The sequence below is a fragment of the Pseudorca crassidens genome, chromosome 14 (assembly GCF_039906515.1).
Source record: "Pseudorca crassidens isolate mPseCra1 chromosome 14, mPseCra1.hap1, whole genome shotgun sequence".
Lineage (NCBI taxonomy): Eukaryota > Metazoa > Chordata > Mammalia > Artiodactyla > Delphinidae > Pseudorca > Pseudorca crassidens.
In genome coordinates, this window is record NC_090309.1 from 72,145,390 (window position 1) to 72,161,049 (window position 15,660).

Consider the following 15,660-nt stretch of genomic DNA (forward strand, 5'->3'; position numbering starts at 1 on the left):
TGCAACTTGAGTCCAAGTTTTGTTTTATGCAAATTCTGTGTCTCTCTCTGTTAAGGAAAAGAGATTGTTCAGGGAAGGCTTCACAGAAGAGGAGGTGCTTGAACTGCCCACGCGGCAGGGCACCAAGTACAGAAGAGTAACAGGGTCCTCCTGGCAAAGTCACAAAGATGCAACACAGCACAGCCAGAAGGAAACGAAAAATGGTTCCTAGAATTGTGAGGTCCTTGAGGACAGGAAGGTCCAGCTCCTAGAATAAGGCCTGAGGTTTAGCAGGTGCTGGGTGACTGTTTGAAGGAATGAATGTGTGGAACACAGAGTCTCTCTAGGAGAGTAGCTGGAAGTGAGGCTGGGAAGTGGCAGGAGTCAGAAGACGGAGAGGTTTTATACAATATGGAAGGCTGGTGTTGGAGGAGGGGAGGGGACGAGGGTGCATGTGCGGAGAGGATGTGAGGAGAGAATCAGCTGGAAGCTGGTTCCAGGAGAGAGAAAAGGAAGGCCAGAAGTAAACCAGGGTAGGGAGAGGAAAGGACAGAGTCAAGAAACATTTAGGAGTTAGAATGCCTGGCAACACCCTTAAGGGGAGGGGTGACAAGTACGAGTCTGCCGGCAGAAAGGCAGGAGCAGAAGAGAGACAGGGGATGCTGGTTGTGGAGGAAACAGGTGTGGGTAGCGGATACCCCGCACCCCCCCCCCCCCCCCAGCTAGGCTGCAACCTCAACAGTCACTCCTGGGGCAGAACGCCAGAGAGGGAGGGGCCTACCGGACTGGAGAAGTCATTAGCAACCTGCCAGAACCGGGTTAACAAAGGCAGGACTACAACTCCCAGCATGCTCCGGCCCAGTGGGGTGACGGCGGGCGGTGGCTGCGCTGCACCCGTCTGGTGCGCACAGGACCTGGGTCGGCACCGGAGCCTGTCATTCCGGAGGGGTCTGTGGGGGTGCGAGCGGGCATGCACCCGGGTCCCCAGCGCACTGGCGGCGCAGGGCTCGCGATTCCCGCCCCACGGCCCCGCCCCTTGCCCCACCCCAGCCGGGCGGCTTAGCTGGGGCCGCAGCGCGGCGGCAACATCACTCTCGCTGCCGCTGCTCCGCCCCATCGCCTTCTGTTTTTCTCTCTCATTCTCCGGTGGCGACGGCGGGGAAGGAGGAGGCAGGGGCAGCAGCAGCCGCGCTGGCTGCAATGAATGATCCCCCAGCTGGGGGAGAGGACTCCAGGTGAGCCTCTGCCCTCGGGAGGGCCGGGACCCCCGGTCGCCCAGGACCTGCAGCCCCCCCGCCATGGATCCCTAGAGGAGGAGGAGGACAAGGAGAAGACAGCTCTGCCGCCCACCCCCATCCCATTTTCCTTTTCCTTTATCTCATTGTTGCTGTAGCTGTTTACGGCAGGGCTCCCGCTGCCCCAGCATGGGGCGGGCTCCGGGTACTGCCATTCGGCCGGCGCTTCTCCCGCTGCTGCCCGGCGATTCTGCCTAATTCTCCCTCCGCAGCTGGTGCAGCGAGGACCGGAGAGCGGTGGAGGCCCGGACTGCAGCAGCGACGGGGCCACCTCCCAGCATCCCCACCCTAGGAGTCTACAGGCTGATTGAAGAACGGCGCCTGGGGGCTGGGCCGGCCCCGCCGATACGGACCTAGGGAGGACAGCAGGACCGCCTAGGCTGCGGAGAGGGGTGGGGGTGGGGGTCAGGAAGGACAGAGCAGCAAGATGGCCAGTAAAACCAAGGCCAGTGAGGCCCTGAAGGTGGTGGCCCGGTGCCGCCCCCTCAGCCGGAAGGAGGAGGCTTCTGGTCACGAGCAGATCCTGACCATGGACGTGAAACTGGGCCAGGTGACACTGCGAAACCCCCGCGCTGCCCTAGGGGAGCTGCCCAAGACCTTCACCTTTGATGCCGTGTATGATGCCAGCTCCAAGCAGGCAGACTTGTATGATGAAACCGTGAGGCCCCTGGTAGACTCGGTGCTTCAAGGTTTCAATGGCACCGTGTTTGCCTATGGACAGACCGGCACGGGCAAGACCTACACCATGCAGGGGACCTGGGTGGAGCCCGAGCAGCGCGGGGTCATCCCCAATGCCTTTGAGCATATCTTCACCCACATCTCGCGCTCCCAGAACCAGCAGTACTTGGTCCGGGCCTCCTACCTGGAGATCTACCAGGAGGAGATTCGGGACCTGCTCTCCAAGGAGCCTGGCAAGAGGCTAGAGCTGAAGGAGAACCCTGAGACAGGCGTCTACATCAAGGACCTGTCCTCCTTCGTCACCAAGAATGTCAAGGAGATTGAGCACGTGATGAACCTGGGGAACCAGACCCGGGCGGTGGGTAGTACACACATGAATGAGGTCAGCTCCCGCTCCCATGCCATCTTTGTCATCACCGTGGAGTGCAGTGAGCGTGGCTTGGATGGCCAGGACCACATCCGTGTGGGCAAGCTCAACCTCGTGGACCTGGCTGGAAGTGAGAGGCAGAACAAGGCAGGCCCCAATGCGGCTGGAGGGACGGCCACGCAGCCCACGGGTGGTGGCGGTGGTGGAGGTGGTGGTGGTAGTGGAGAGAGGCCTAAGGAAGCCTCCAAAATCAATCTCTCGCTGTCTGCCCTGGGCAACGTGATCGCTGCTCTGGCGGGCAACAGGAGCACCCATATCCCCTACCGGGACTCCAAGCTGACCCGGCTGCTCCAGGACTCTCTGGGGGGGAATGCCAAGACCATCATGGTGGCCACCCTGGGGCCAGCCTCTCACAGCTACGATGAGAGCCTCTCCACCCTGCGCTTTGCCAACCGGGCCAAGAACATCAAGAACAAGCCCCGGGTGAACGAGGACCCCAAGGACACGCTGCTGCGGGAATTCCAGGAGGAGATCGCCCGCCTGAAGGCCCAGCTGGAGAAGAAGGGGATGCTGGGAAAGCGGCTCCGGAGGAAGAGCAGCCGCAGGAAGAAGGCCGTGTCAGCCCCGGCTGGGTACCCTGAGGGGCCGCTGATGGAGGCCTGGGTGGCCGAAGAGGAGGATGACAACAACAACTACCGCCCGCCCCAGCCCACCCTGGAGTCGGCCTTGGACAAGAACATGGAGAATTACCTGCAGGAGCAGAAGGAGCAGCTGGAGGAGGAGAAGGCGGCCATCCAGGATGACCGCAGCCTGGTGAGCGAGGAGAAGCAGAAGCTGCTGGAGGAGAAGGAGAAGATGCTGGAAGACCTGCGGCGGGAGCAGCAGGCCACAGAGCTGCTCGCAGCCAAGTACAAGGTAAGAGCCCCCGAGGGAGCAGGGGCTCTCCAGAGGTCCCCAGAGGGATCTGGGCTGGCAGGCTTTTCTTTGAGGGTCTGTGACCTGGCCGGAAGCAAAGTGTCCTGCCCTCCTGCCAAGAGCTCCCCTGGAGAAGGCAGGCGAATTTCTGCGACTCTGGACTGCCAGGCAGAGCCTCCCTGAAGCACCTGGGAGGACACACACACACGCACGCACACATACATACACGCGCGCGCACACACACAGAGCAAAGCAGCAGGCAGTCTCTCAAGCCAGTGAGCTTGGACTGGTCTGACCTGCTGCCTGTCAGTCTCTGCTGGTGGCCCCCAGTACCGGTCAGGTCCACGGACAGCCAGGCGGGCACTCAGCCCCATCTGGGTGTGGGTTCTCACTCTTGCCTGGCCACCTCCCTCATGACGTCCTCCCTTTGCAGCACCATCAAACCTCACACCATTTTAATATCTGACGTTTGGACACTTCACAGTTTACAAAATGCCCCACATACATGATCTCATTTGATTCTTACGGTAGCCATCCGGGGTCCTGCTTCTTAAACCCCCATTTTACAGGTGAGGGACTAAGGCTCAGAAGAGTGACATGACTGAGGTTCCATCCTATACAGTGGCAGGGCTGAGCTGGAACCAGTGGCCCTTGGGCTCTTTTAGTTCTTGGATGGCGAGGCAGGATTATACATGGGTCCTGCTCCCTGTGAAAGTGGTCCAGTGGTCCCCTGGGCCCATTGCATAGAATCTTAGGAAGGAGATCACGCAGAAGGTTGGAAAGAGCACTGGGGTCTACGCTGGAGACCTGGCATCTTGGCCTAGCTCTGCTACAGCTCATTGAGTGACCTTGTGTACGTTGCTTCTTCCCTTCCTCAAGCCTCAGTTTCCCTTTTTGTAAAACAGAGCGTTGGCCTGGGTGATCTCTGAGGTTCTTCTGATCTGAAAAACAAACCAACTGGCCCCCACACCCAGGCCTCATTCTAGTAAGTTCCAATTCCCCATTGCCCTGAGAGATATCAGGGCCTCGGCGTCCTTCCTGAGCTGCTCCCTTCCCTGGGGAAGCCTCCAGGCCCCGTTGGAACTAAGCTGCAGAGGCTCCCTGCCTGGCCAACCACAGACCTGTTAAGTTTCAATGCTGCAGATGCCATGACTCAATGTTCCAGGCATTTCCAGGTCCCTGGAGTCCTTAACACTGAAGGTTGGAGGAAGAATGCAAGGAACCGTGAGCTGATGACTTGCTGGGGGGAGAAAAACATTACCAGTTCTTAGTCCCTCTCAGGAGTGTGGGCTGGGGTGCAGGGAAGCCCTGCCTGGGAGGGAGAGTGGCAACGGCTGGAAGAGGGACAGATGAGCTGCAGGCCATTGTCTGTGTTATGGGAATGTGCTGCTACACCAGGGGCTCTGGCCTTGCTTATTTAGTATTTAATTCACCTCCAGGAGCTCAGCAAGGGTTATGCTGAGCCGCTTCCTCAAAGGGATTGGTACATTTGGGGTCCTCCTGGGAGAAGCAGGATGTTAAAGGCAGGACAGTTAGACTCAGCTCTCCCAGGAGGAAGGGGATCCAGGCAGTCTAGTGCTTCCCACCAGGAAATCTTACATGGGCAATCTGTCACCAGTTTCATTACCAAGAGTCCCACCACCACCCCTTACTCCCTTCCCCACCCACCCTTAAAGCTGGGGGTCAACGGAGGCTAAGAGAGTGCACTTCAGCCCTGAGCAAATGGGTAGAAGGGATGAAGCGAAGGATCCAATGGGATCGCCCATGGTTGGCCACTCCCTGGTTCCCTCAGTAAGGTTCTTGGATCTAAGGCAATGTGGTGCATGGATAATGGGACTGTCAAGAGATCAGGGCGGCCAGAGCCAGAATTCTTGTACCAGAGGCATAGCCCACAGAACCCCCCCATCTTACAGCTGCCAGGGGCCTTGGAAAACTGAGGCCCAGACTTGCCCAGGGCCACACAGGTGAGTTAAGGAGAGCCAGGCTCTTTGTACTTGCTCCGGCTTCTTTCCATTACACCAACGTCCCGATGTTGTTACCTGTGCTCCTTGATAATCAGAGTAATTCATTTTTATGTAACTCTTTTATGTTTTAATCTCATGGAATCCTCCCAGCAACCTCAAGAGATGAGTATTACTATCTCCATTTGACAGTGATGAAAACCAAGGCTGGCGACTGTCTCCGTGACAGGGGCTAATAGGCAGGCGGAGCCAGGACTGGAACCCAGGTCTTCTGATGGCCCCAGACCTGTGCTCTTTCCAAGTCTCCACGGATTCCTCCACATTTGATCTCTGTGTGACTCGGGGCAGAGGCCTTTGCCCCTCTAGGCCTCAGGTTTCCGTTGGCCTGATGAGGGGAAGTCTGACACAGCTTCCTAGGGACTGGGTGCAATGGTCATTATGTGCCAGGCTCTCAGATATAAGTGAAGGGGGAGGGTTGCCTGGTAAATTCCAGGGGGGGAATGATTCCACAGTCTGTGACTTCTTGTCACACCCAGCCCTGGACGAACAGCAGGCAGCGAGCCCTGAGTGGAGCCTGTGTAGAGGACCCCGACCTCCCTATAGTCCTTAAGGGACTGCTGGTTCAGTGTCGGATGTTTCTAGGATAGAGGAAGCAATTTGAGGGCTCTTGAGGGATCCACTGGGTAATGAGGGGAGGAGCGTGTGAGAGATAATCCCAGGCCTGCCCATTTCACAGGGTTGTGCTGAAGATTAAATGAGATCATTAGTGTGAGGGCATTTGAAATATGTTGAAAGCACTACATCAGTGGAGGGCATTAGCAGCCACTGGGTGGCTTCCGTCTGCCAAGCAGGGGTCCAGTGATCTCTAGGACTGACATCTCTGTCATTGGCTTAATGCTTTCCTTCCCCTGCCATCCCGGCTGCCTTGCCATAGCCCTGCGGCCCTGGGAACAGTGCCAGGCGAGAAAGATCCGGGAGCCCTCCGAAGGCGGGAGCTCCGGTCCCTCCTGGAAATTAGCTGAGCTTCTGCTCCCCATCTGCAACACACGCCGGCTCCCACTTTCTGAGTTTCCACAACTCCCCTTGTCGCCTCCCTCATTCCCTTCTTCCAGTTCACACCACCCCTGGGGGCAGCTGAGCGGTAGCTGATGCAACCCAGTGCCCTCATTCACTCTCTCTGACTCATCTTACAGTCTGTCTCGCCTGTTTTCCCTGCCCGCCACCTCTAGGCTCCCCGTTCCCTTTGTTCTCCCCTCACTGTGTACAAACACCATGCCTGTCTCCTTGGAGTCTCCCTTCATATTTACCTCGAGCCTCAGGGGATGGGAGGGTGTGCAAGTGTCTGAGGGTTTGTGATTGTCATTAGTGCCCTGTTTAGCAGTAGTCATTAGCCATCCATACTTACCTCGTGTCTCTGGGAGGGGGGGCTTGATAGCATACTAGACCTGAGAGGTAGGGAGAGTTGGTAAAGTCACAGGCAGACCCACAGCTGAGGTTATGCCTCTGCACAATGGCGACTCCAGTGTTTGTGCACAAGGCACGTACGGCAGTGAGGACTGGGATGCCCGTAGCTTGATCTGGAGAAGGCCCACTTTAATTGTGCAAGGAACACTTTTTTTTTTTTGCGGTACACGGGCCTCTCACTGTGTGGCCTCTCCCGTTGCGGAGCACAGGCTCCGGACGCGCAGGCGCAGCGGCCATGGCTCACAGGCCCAGCCGCTCCGTGGCATGTGGGATCTTCCCGGACCGGGGCACGAACCCGTGTCCCCTGCCTCGGCAGGCGGACTCTCAACCACTGCGCCACCAGGGAAGCCCCGGAACATTTTTTAATGACTGTTTTCATTTTGAGCTTAAGTTTTTGAGGGCTCGGGCTAGAGGATTTCTAAAGCTTTGATTCTAGATCTTTAGAGGGAAAGAAGAGTATGTATGTAGGGGAGGCAAGGGCTGCAGATGAGACACTATGCAGGCTGGAACTGACGGGGGCACTGGAAGAGGTAGAAACAACAGCACTGCTTGTTGATCCCCAAGTAAGTAGGTCTGGAGGGAGGGGGCGGGGTGCTGCTTGGCTAGAGCCCAACTCTCTCTGTGGTGGGTATGGGAAAGAGACCCTGCAGAAGCTGCCCCCAAAGCCAGAGGGATGAGGTCACTACAGAGAGTACAGACAGCACTGAATTTTTACTGTCTATTTGTGGGCCCCTCTTCTTCCTCCCATTTCTCAGCATTGGCATTAACCATAAACAGTTATGCAAGAGGTGATTCAAGCCCGAGAAACAACAATAATTGCAAGAATAATGCCATTTACTTAACACTTGCCACGAGCCAAGCCCTATACCATATATGGTATACAAATTATCTCATGTAATCCCTACAAGCACCTTCCATGAAAGGTGTTATTACTGTTCCCATTTTATACATGAGAAAACTGAGGATTTATGACTTGCCCAAGGCCTTATGGTTTGTATATGGCAAATCTAGTTGAACCCAGGTTGGTTTGACACAAACTTGGATCCTCTTTTATGCTTAAAGAATCAGGAACATTGGGCTGGGAACTGGTTGCTGGGGAGGTGCTGAAAAATGACAGGAGCTGGTGTAAACGTGTTGAGTTGAAGGTGACAAGAGTCCCGTAGGCAGCAGGAGGTGGAGCAGGGGAGTTTAGAAGCAAGCACAGGACTGGAAGTGGAGTTTGGGGGCTCATCTGTAGAAGAGGGCTCAAATGAGCCCCCTGGCCCTCTGTTCTGGACGCTCTCTCCCTTTATGTAAGTGACTCCCAAATCAAGATCTCCTGTCCAGGTCTTTGCTGACCTTTTTTTGTAGAGTGCTGTTTTCGGAGCATGGATATCAGAGTCAGGCAGGCCTGGGTTTAGTGATTTACTGGTTCTGAGACCTCAGTTTCCTCATCTATAAAATGGGATAGTAACAGTACCTATGTCATAGTTCTATTGAGAGGATGATAATCGACATTAAAGCACTTTGCATAGTTCCTGGCATGTAAGTGTTCGTAAATAATAACTTTATTACTGTTATCTTCGACTGCTTAATGGATGTTTTCACTTGACTACCTTCCTGATATGTTAAACACATCACATTTTCGTCTGGCATTCAAGGCCTACCAGAGTCTGGCTGTAATATATGTCATCAATCTCGCCTGCCTAAGCAAGAGATAAGAGAACCTAACAGCCAACTCGTCTACCCCATACTTTGAACTCAGGATGTACCTCACTGCCCTTCTGCTGATCGCACTGTTTTTGTATCCTCGATTATCCTGGTAACCAGGGAGTGGGAGTTACGGGAGCAGGTTAAGCTCAATGTAAAGAACTTCTTAATCGTTAGAATTGATCTACTTCTAGAGATAATGGGCTCCAATCCCTGGAAGTGTCCGAGGAGAAACTGAATGTCACAGTTGCTCTAAAGGGATTCAGGTACCAGAAAAGCCATTGAACTAGGTGATCTTTAAAGTCCCCTCCTCTTCAAAGTCCTTAATTGTTAAAAGTAGTAAAAGTAGTATTTTTTAAAGCAAAATATACAATGTTCAGTTCATCTTTTTGAAAATTAAGGTGACAGGATTTAAATGTTAATGAAGGAGATCAACCAATAATAGAGATATTTCCAGCTCTCTATCATGGCCAATTAGAGAAAGACAATGAGAAGCAGAAAATAGAAGAAAATAGGAGGAAAGACAGGAAAGAAGTAGAGGGGGACAGTGAAGAGGGGAAAGAGAAATGGAGTCACAGAGTCGGGAAGAAAGAAGGAGAGAGAGTGCATAAAGGGTGGACAGCAGTGTTTCTGGGGAGAAGAAACCCCAACTGGGAGAGAAAATGCTCTGGAGGAGAGAGTGAAATAGTATCGTTCCACTCTCCTGATCTTAAGGTTAGTCTCCACATAGGGCTGTGTCCAGTCTCTAGAGACTCCCCAATAATCTGGGGAGCGTCTACGATCCCAAAACTGGCCTGGTTCCTTCCACGTGTCCCCAGGGACACCAGCCCCATGCCAGACACTCTGAGACTTACAGGGCCGGGTCGTCACGGAACTGTGTGCACCCGCACCTCCATCCCAGCTGAGTCCTCCGTGATCCTTAAGAGAAGAAGCCTCACCATAGCAAGTGACCAGAGCTCCAGGCTGGGTCTGGTATCTAGGTCAGAGTCCATGGCCTCTTGGCACTGTTGGGAGCAGTAACTTTCATTCCTTCGTCTCCCTGGTGGGTGTGGTCAGTTAACAGAATTTCCATGAGCTGGGGGCATTTGGTAATATAAAGGTTGGACCAGCAGGAAGCATTTAAGACTAATACATTTGCATCAGAGGTTCTGGGATTCAAGTTATGTTGGGGCTCAGCAGGCCTTTTGGTCCAGTGTTGGGTGTCTCTTGCTGTGTGTTGGCTGGCGGAGTGTATTATCATATTGCCCTTAGTCATCTCCAGCCCCCGGATAGCGCGCAAGATTGGATGAAGTGGCTGTGATAATGTTCTCATTGTGCTCTGAGGACTAGGAGGAAGGGCCTGGAATTCAGTGGGAGAAGGGTACCCCCTCCCATCTGTGCCCTGCCAGCCTGCTGTCCCTAGCCAGTCTGGGGCACTTCTGGGGCCAGCTGGGCCTGAGAGCTGCTGAATCAGGTAGGCTGAGTAGATAAGAAAATGGTCTCGCTTCCCACCAATCCAGCCCTTCAGCCATGGGAGCTGCACAAGGCAGACTCCTGTGCTCAGAGCTTATAGGGCACCTGTACCGGTGCTTTGGAGTATATCTAGAGTTTTTAATACCCCGAGGAATTCCTGGGCATTAAATCCTGGTCAGACTAAAGACTTACTTTCTAGTTGTCTCCTTTTCCTCTCAGATGTACTTAACGGAGGGGTGCCAGGCCCTGGGTTGAACTGTTTCTGCAGTGGTAGGAAATGGACCTGCAGGCTTTCTCCTTTCTTCAAGTGAGCCAGCAGAATAATACTAACAACAACAATTGGAATAATAACGGTAGCTACCATTTCTTTAGTGCATGTTTAATGCCAAGTACTCACCCTACTCTCGCATTGTTTGATTCAGTCTTCACAATAACACCATGACGTAGTAGTGTTTTAATCTCCATGTGACAAATGAGGATACTAAGGCACAGTAACAACGAGGGAACCATCCAAGGTCACATGCCTGTGAAGTGTTAGCAGCAGCATATGAGCCTATGTCTGCTTGACTCCAAAGCCCACGATCTTCCCCTCCACACTGTAGCACCAACTCAGAAAGGAAGGCTCCACGCCAGATCCCTGGCGGGTAGGCCCCAGTGGGAGCACTTGTCTGCTGAGATGCTTGACTCAACTCTGTCCTTCCACATGATGCAAACCCCCAGCCTCTGACCTCAGCCTAGAGCCGTTCGTTCATATAATCGACAAGTCTTTTTTAACACTATGACCAAGAATACAAGTCAGTAGATAGGGTTAACTTTGTCTTGAAATTGTTTAAGTTTCTGGAATGAATCACAAGAACTCACCAATAATGGTTATCTCTAGGGATTTTAATAGGAAGGGGGCTTTTATTTTTCACTTTATAGTGTTTTTACAACAAGCATATATTACTTTGTTAATTAAACAAAAACAAATCTAGAATTTTTAAAGGAGAGAAATATATAAGAGATGTGTTAATACATGGTTGGAAGATTGGCTTAAATGAATAATTGAGGGGAATCCAGAGTTGGTAATAATTCTTAATGATACCAATTATTGGTAATCCTGTGACTTTGGACAAGTCACTTCCCCTCCCAGGGACTGTAAGAAATGATCAGTAGATGATTCCTTGCTTTCTGCACCATTTGCCTATTCATCTTGGAAGCGGCGGGTCAGGAGCCCGGGGTGAGAGACAGCCTGGATGAGGGGCAGTGAGGGCTGGAGAGGAATGACCAAGCACTACCTGGAAGCTGGAGGCTGAATGACCCGGGATCTGTGAAACACTGAATCTGCACTTTATGGATCCTTAGGTCTTATCCATTGCTGGCTTTGTTGCGTTCTGTTGTTTGGCTGGGTTTGCATCCCTGGTGCTGGAGAGAAACCCTTTAGCACAACACAAATAAGTGAGGGAAGTAGGGGAGAAAGACAAGGTAAGGATCAGATCTGAAGTGCTCATGGTTTTCTTACTCAAGAAGATGGGCTGATTTTTTTCTTCCTGCTTGTCTCCAGGGTGGACTGAAGCATTTCTGGGCATCCGTACCCTGTCCAGGGCAAGGCTGGAAGTAGAGTCCAGCTTACCTCACTCCCCAGTCAATATGTTTCCTGATCTCTAATTGTTCCTTCTTCTTGATGAGAGAATTACTAGCATTTGAAAGACCATTTATGTAGTTTTTTGAGCCATCCAAGGAGACTCAAGGCAGGAAACTCGGACGCGGTTTCCTGATTTATGTTCCCCAAGGCAGAGAACCACTGAAAATAGCACTATTCTTCCCCTCACCATTGTCTCTTTCATTTCTTCTTCCCTTACTGCTGGTTCCTTGAGATCTATAACCAGTGGCCACAAAAGGAGAAACAGGTCTGTGATGGTAGGCATGGCCGTAAGAGGTGGGAGCCAGGATTGTTGCAGTAGTTATTTTGTTTTGCTCTTTGTGATGAGTGGTGGGTAAATGTCAATCAGGTACTGGAACAGCAAGTAACCACTGGCATTTGATTGTACATTATCATTTACCAGGTAGTTCCACATCTGTTATGCAACTCACCATTCTTACCCAAAGCCTGCAAGGTTAGTGGGTATTTGCACCATTTTACAGATGAGAAAACTGAAGTCCAGGAGCTGATGCCCTAGATTTCTTAGCAAATAGGATGGTAGAGTGTGTACCAGGATTCAAGTTCTCTGACTGTCATGCCCAGTGCCCTTTACATCTTTCCACCATGGAACTTGTGAGGTGGCCCTTCCCGTGAGCATTCGGGTTTCAACCTCTCTGGGGGACCCTAGTATTACTGGCGACCTCCCCCCACACACGCAGTTAAGAGCTCTATCCCGCTTATCTCAGAGGCCCCTATAAGAACTTTCCACAGGCAGAAGCATCTTCAGCAGAACCCTGCCTGTTTCATCTGGAAGAGAAAGAAATGGTGCCCTGAGCTTTCCTGATGGTTCCTGAGTTGGCAAAGGTGCTAAGACCAAATGTTGCTTTTCTCCAAGGCACCTTCCTGCCTGAACCCAGGAGAAAGCTGTGGACCAAGAAAAAGGACCCTGGACTCGGAATTAGGAAGCTGATGTTTAAATACTGCTTCTGCCACTTACTGGCTCCATAACCTCAAGCAAGTCACTTCACCTGTCTGAGCCTTAGTTTCCTTTTATGTCAAACGGGGATCACACTCGTTATCTCCTAAGGTTCTTGTGATGATGAAATAGGAAGATTAATGCAAAAAGGACCTAGCCCAGCCACAGGCACATGGCAAGTTGCATCTGAGACTCCTGTCTCCTGCAGAATGTCATAGATTAGCTGGCAGTGGCAGCGCAGAGCCTGTTTGGCTTCTCTGTCAAATCATCCTTGATGATATCTCCTCAGAAGGGTGGCTGTCTGGGCCTGGCTGTCTCCATTCTGGCTTTCCAGATCAGCACTTAATGAGTGCTGGGGTCTCCTTCCTCCTCCTGATTTTGCACTACAGTTGCTCCTGGAATGGGAAAAGGTGAGCCTCTGAATATCCCAAGCTGTATCTGCAAGCTGACATGGTCCCTGTGGTGATCTTGGCTGTTAATTGTCACAGCAGCTGACCTGCCTCTCATACCTGGAATTGAGGACCCTAATCGAGTTGGGAAATTATTTGGAGAGTGCATAGTCAATATAGGAGCAGACACACATACCGATTCCGTAATTATGAGACTCCAGGCTTAGAATTCTCCATCTCTGGGCCTCAGTTTTGTCATCTGTAAAGCAAAGGGGGTTGGGGTGATTCCCTGAGGTCACCTTAGTTATCCGGTGATTCGTTTCCCTCTTGCAAGAGTCAGACCGTGACCTTGGAGCTCCCAGCCCTGTCTTTTCCACCCCACAGCCTCTGCTGGCCTTTTAGTTACAATGGACATATTTAGAACCAGTAGAACCAAACCCAGTCCTGTCCACAGGCCCCACCCACCTGGACTCTTTTGCCCTGAGACATCACAAGGGCAGCATTAACTGGGGCAGCTAAGAGCTCTAGGGAACTTTTCCTGGGGACTAGAAACCCCCTATTCTGCTTAGTACCCTCCCAGCCTGAAGTGGGCCTAGGGATTTGAGGCATCCCTGTCCCTCCCTGCCCTCCTTAGGTGATTAAAGTTAAAGACAGAGATCTCTGAGGAAAAGGAGGAGACGGCCACTGGTATCCTCCAAGAAATGGGGAAAAGCAAGAGCAAAAAAGCTGTTTCTAAGCAAAGAACTGCAGCCATGCATGACATATTTCAGAACCGGGGGATGAAACAGGCAGCAATGAACTGAGACTGGGGAGAAGCGGGCACTGAGGCCCTGCACCTGGATTGGGGCCCACCCCCAGATTTCGTGCCAGGACCAGCCCCGTCTTCTAGCACAAGGCAGGTTCTGTCAGGCAGGCTTGGCTGACAGCGTGGGCTGGGCCGGTGGGCAAGACTTGGCGAGAAACCTATAAGGCACATTCGGTTGTCATTTAAATCACATGTGTGTCGGGGCAGGGCTAGGCAGAGAAGCATAGGGGCAGTGGACAAATGGAATGGGGTGATACAGGCAGTCAGGCATCATCCAGGAACTCTCTTCATGGAGCCCAGGGCCTGGCCAGAAGGAGACATCCTGAAGCGAGATTTCCAGGTCCAAGGAGGAGGTTTAACACGAAGCCTGATGAGCAAGAATCAACACAGAAACCAGTCCCGGGAATCATGTCATGGGGGTGGCAGTGGGAGGAGGGTTGGAACTTGGAGGCCCTGGGAGTCTAGGCTGATGCATCAGATTCCGGGCCTGACTGGCAGCTGAAGTTCTGCCTGACAATGTCCAAATGGGTTTCTTGAGCTAGGTGTGGGCAGCTGGAGAAGGTGTGGGCCGAACAAACAAAGAATCGTTTTGAATCAGGTCCATCTCCACACTTTAAAATCACCAAAAATAAATTTAAAAAAAAGCATAAAGGAGCATTTTGTAAAAGGAGAGATCAGACCTTTGCAAGCCTACCGCAAAGGTATAGAGAATATAAAATAAACGGGAGGCTCAATTTTATATCTCTTATTAAGTAAAATTGAAAATCATGATAATACTTCATGACTATGACATTGTAATAAAAATGGTTCCATTATTTATTGCTGGCAGCGGTTTAGAAAGGTAACTTGACAGTATGTTCTAAGATATACGAAACGTTTATAACCCTTTGTCCACTCCTGAAATTTCCTTCTAAGAAAGTCTCTAAAAAAGCAAAAAATTGGGAATTCCCTGGCAGTCCAGTGGTTAGGACTCAGTGCTCTCACTGCCAAGGGCCTGGGTTCAAGCCTTGGTCGGAGAACTAAGATCCCACAAGCCACGCTGCTCGGCCAAAAAAATTATATGCACAAGAGTGTTTATTGTAAACATTAAGCAAACAACCAAAATATCTTATAATGGGGGTTAATTAAATATATTATAAATCATCCACTCTAAACATTATGCAGTCATTAAACATATAATCATAAACCTTATGGAAGTAACAGGAAATTCTTGAGATATTTGATGAAATGGAAATAGCAGGACATAAACATATTTATACCATGTCTATAGATGTGAAAAAATGATGTGTGCATATGGAAAAATCTGGGGGGAAAAGCAATTTAATTAGCTATGAGGAGGAATACATGAATTTTTTTCCCATTTTGTTTTATTTCTGTGGTTATTTGATGTTAGTGCAATTTTGTTTTCTGAAAGCGGAGAAAGACAATAAAAGGTTAAAAATGTGTCCCCAGAATCCTTTAATGAACTGTGAGGTATTTAATCCAGTACCCCTGAGATAATACATTCCATAAATTTATTACCGTCTATAAACAGAACTCTTTGTTCTAAAACTCAAGGTACAAGCTCTTACTCTCTGTACCAAGGATTGATTGGAAAAGCCTGGAGCTTTCCTTTTCACACCTGTTTTGATGGTATAATTTCCAGGTCCATCCTCTTAACCTTTCTTTGTCTTTGCCAACTAAAGAGTCCTATTTTTTTTTAAGTCTCTTATAATAGCCCTTGCGTGGTTTTAGCTGCCCTTCTCTGGATCTTCTCTCTCCTTCAAGTCCCCGGAGATGCAGCAAGGGACTACACACAGTACTCCAGATTCAGCTGCATCATAGTTTTATATTAGGGTAGAATGATTTTTGTGTTGTTTCCAAAAAGCCTTGGTGATGGTGCCTGGCCAGATGCTCTTAGCTTTTTTAGCTGTGGCAGCATATTAAGCCAACGTCTTCTGGGAACAACAGAGAATTACTCCCCCTCTTTTCCCTCTGTTTTGGTTTATAACTGATCGCTCACAGCTATCATTTAATGAGTAGAGCGAAGATTACTTTTTCCCAAAATGTAAAACTCTAACTGAAGCTCA

At 51.0% G+C, this 15,660-nt stretch overlaps 1 protein-coding gene across 2 annotated transcripts in view; it reads left to right on the plus strand.

Moving 5' to 3' along the window:
* Positions 1-922: 922 nt before the first annotated feature.
* KIF3C (kinesin family member 3C) overlaps positions 923-15,660 on the plus strand; it is a 35,592-nt gene continuing 20,854 nt past the window's right edge. Inside the window, exon 1 of one of the 2 annotated variants that reach the window (XM_067703512.1) lies at positions 923-3,234. In XM_067703512.1, the coding sequence (XP_067559613.1) occupies positions 1,702-3,234 (1,533 nt within the window). In that variant the 5' untranslated portion in view covers positions 923-1,701. The remainder of the gene's footprint in view (positions 3,235-15,660) is intronic. The other variant, XM_067703511.1, reaches the window with a different exon arrangement.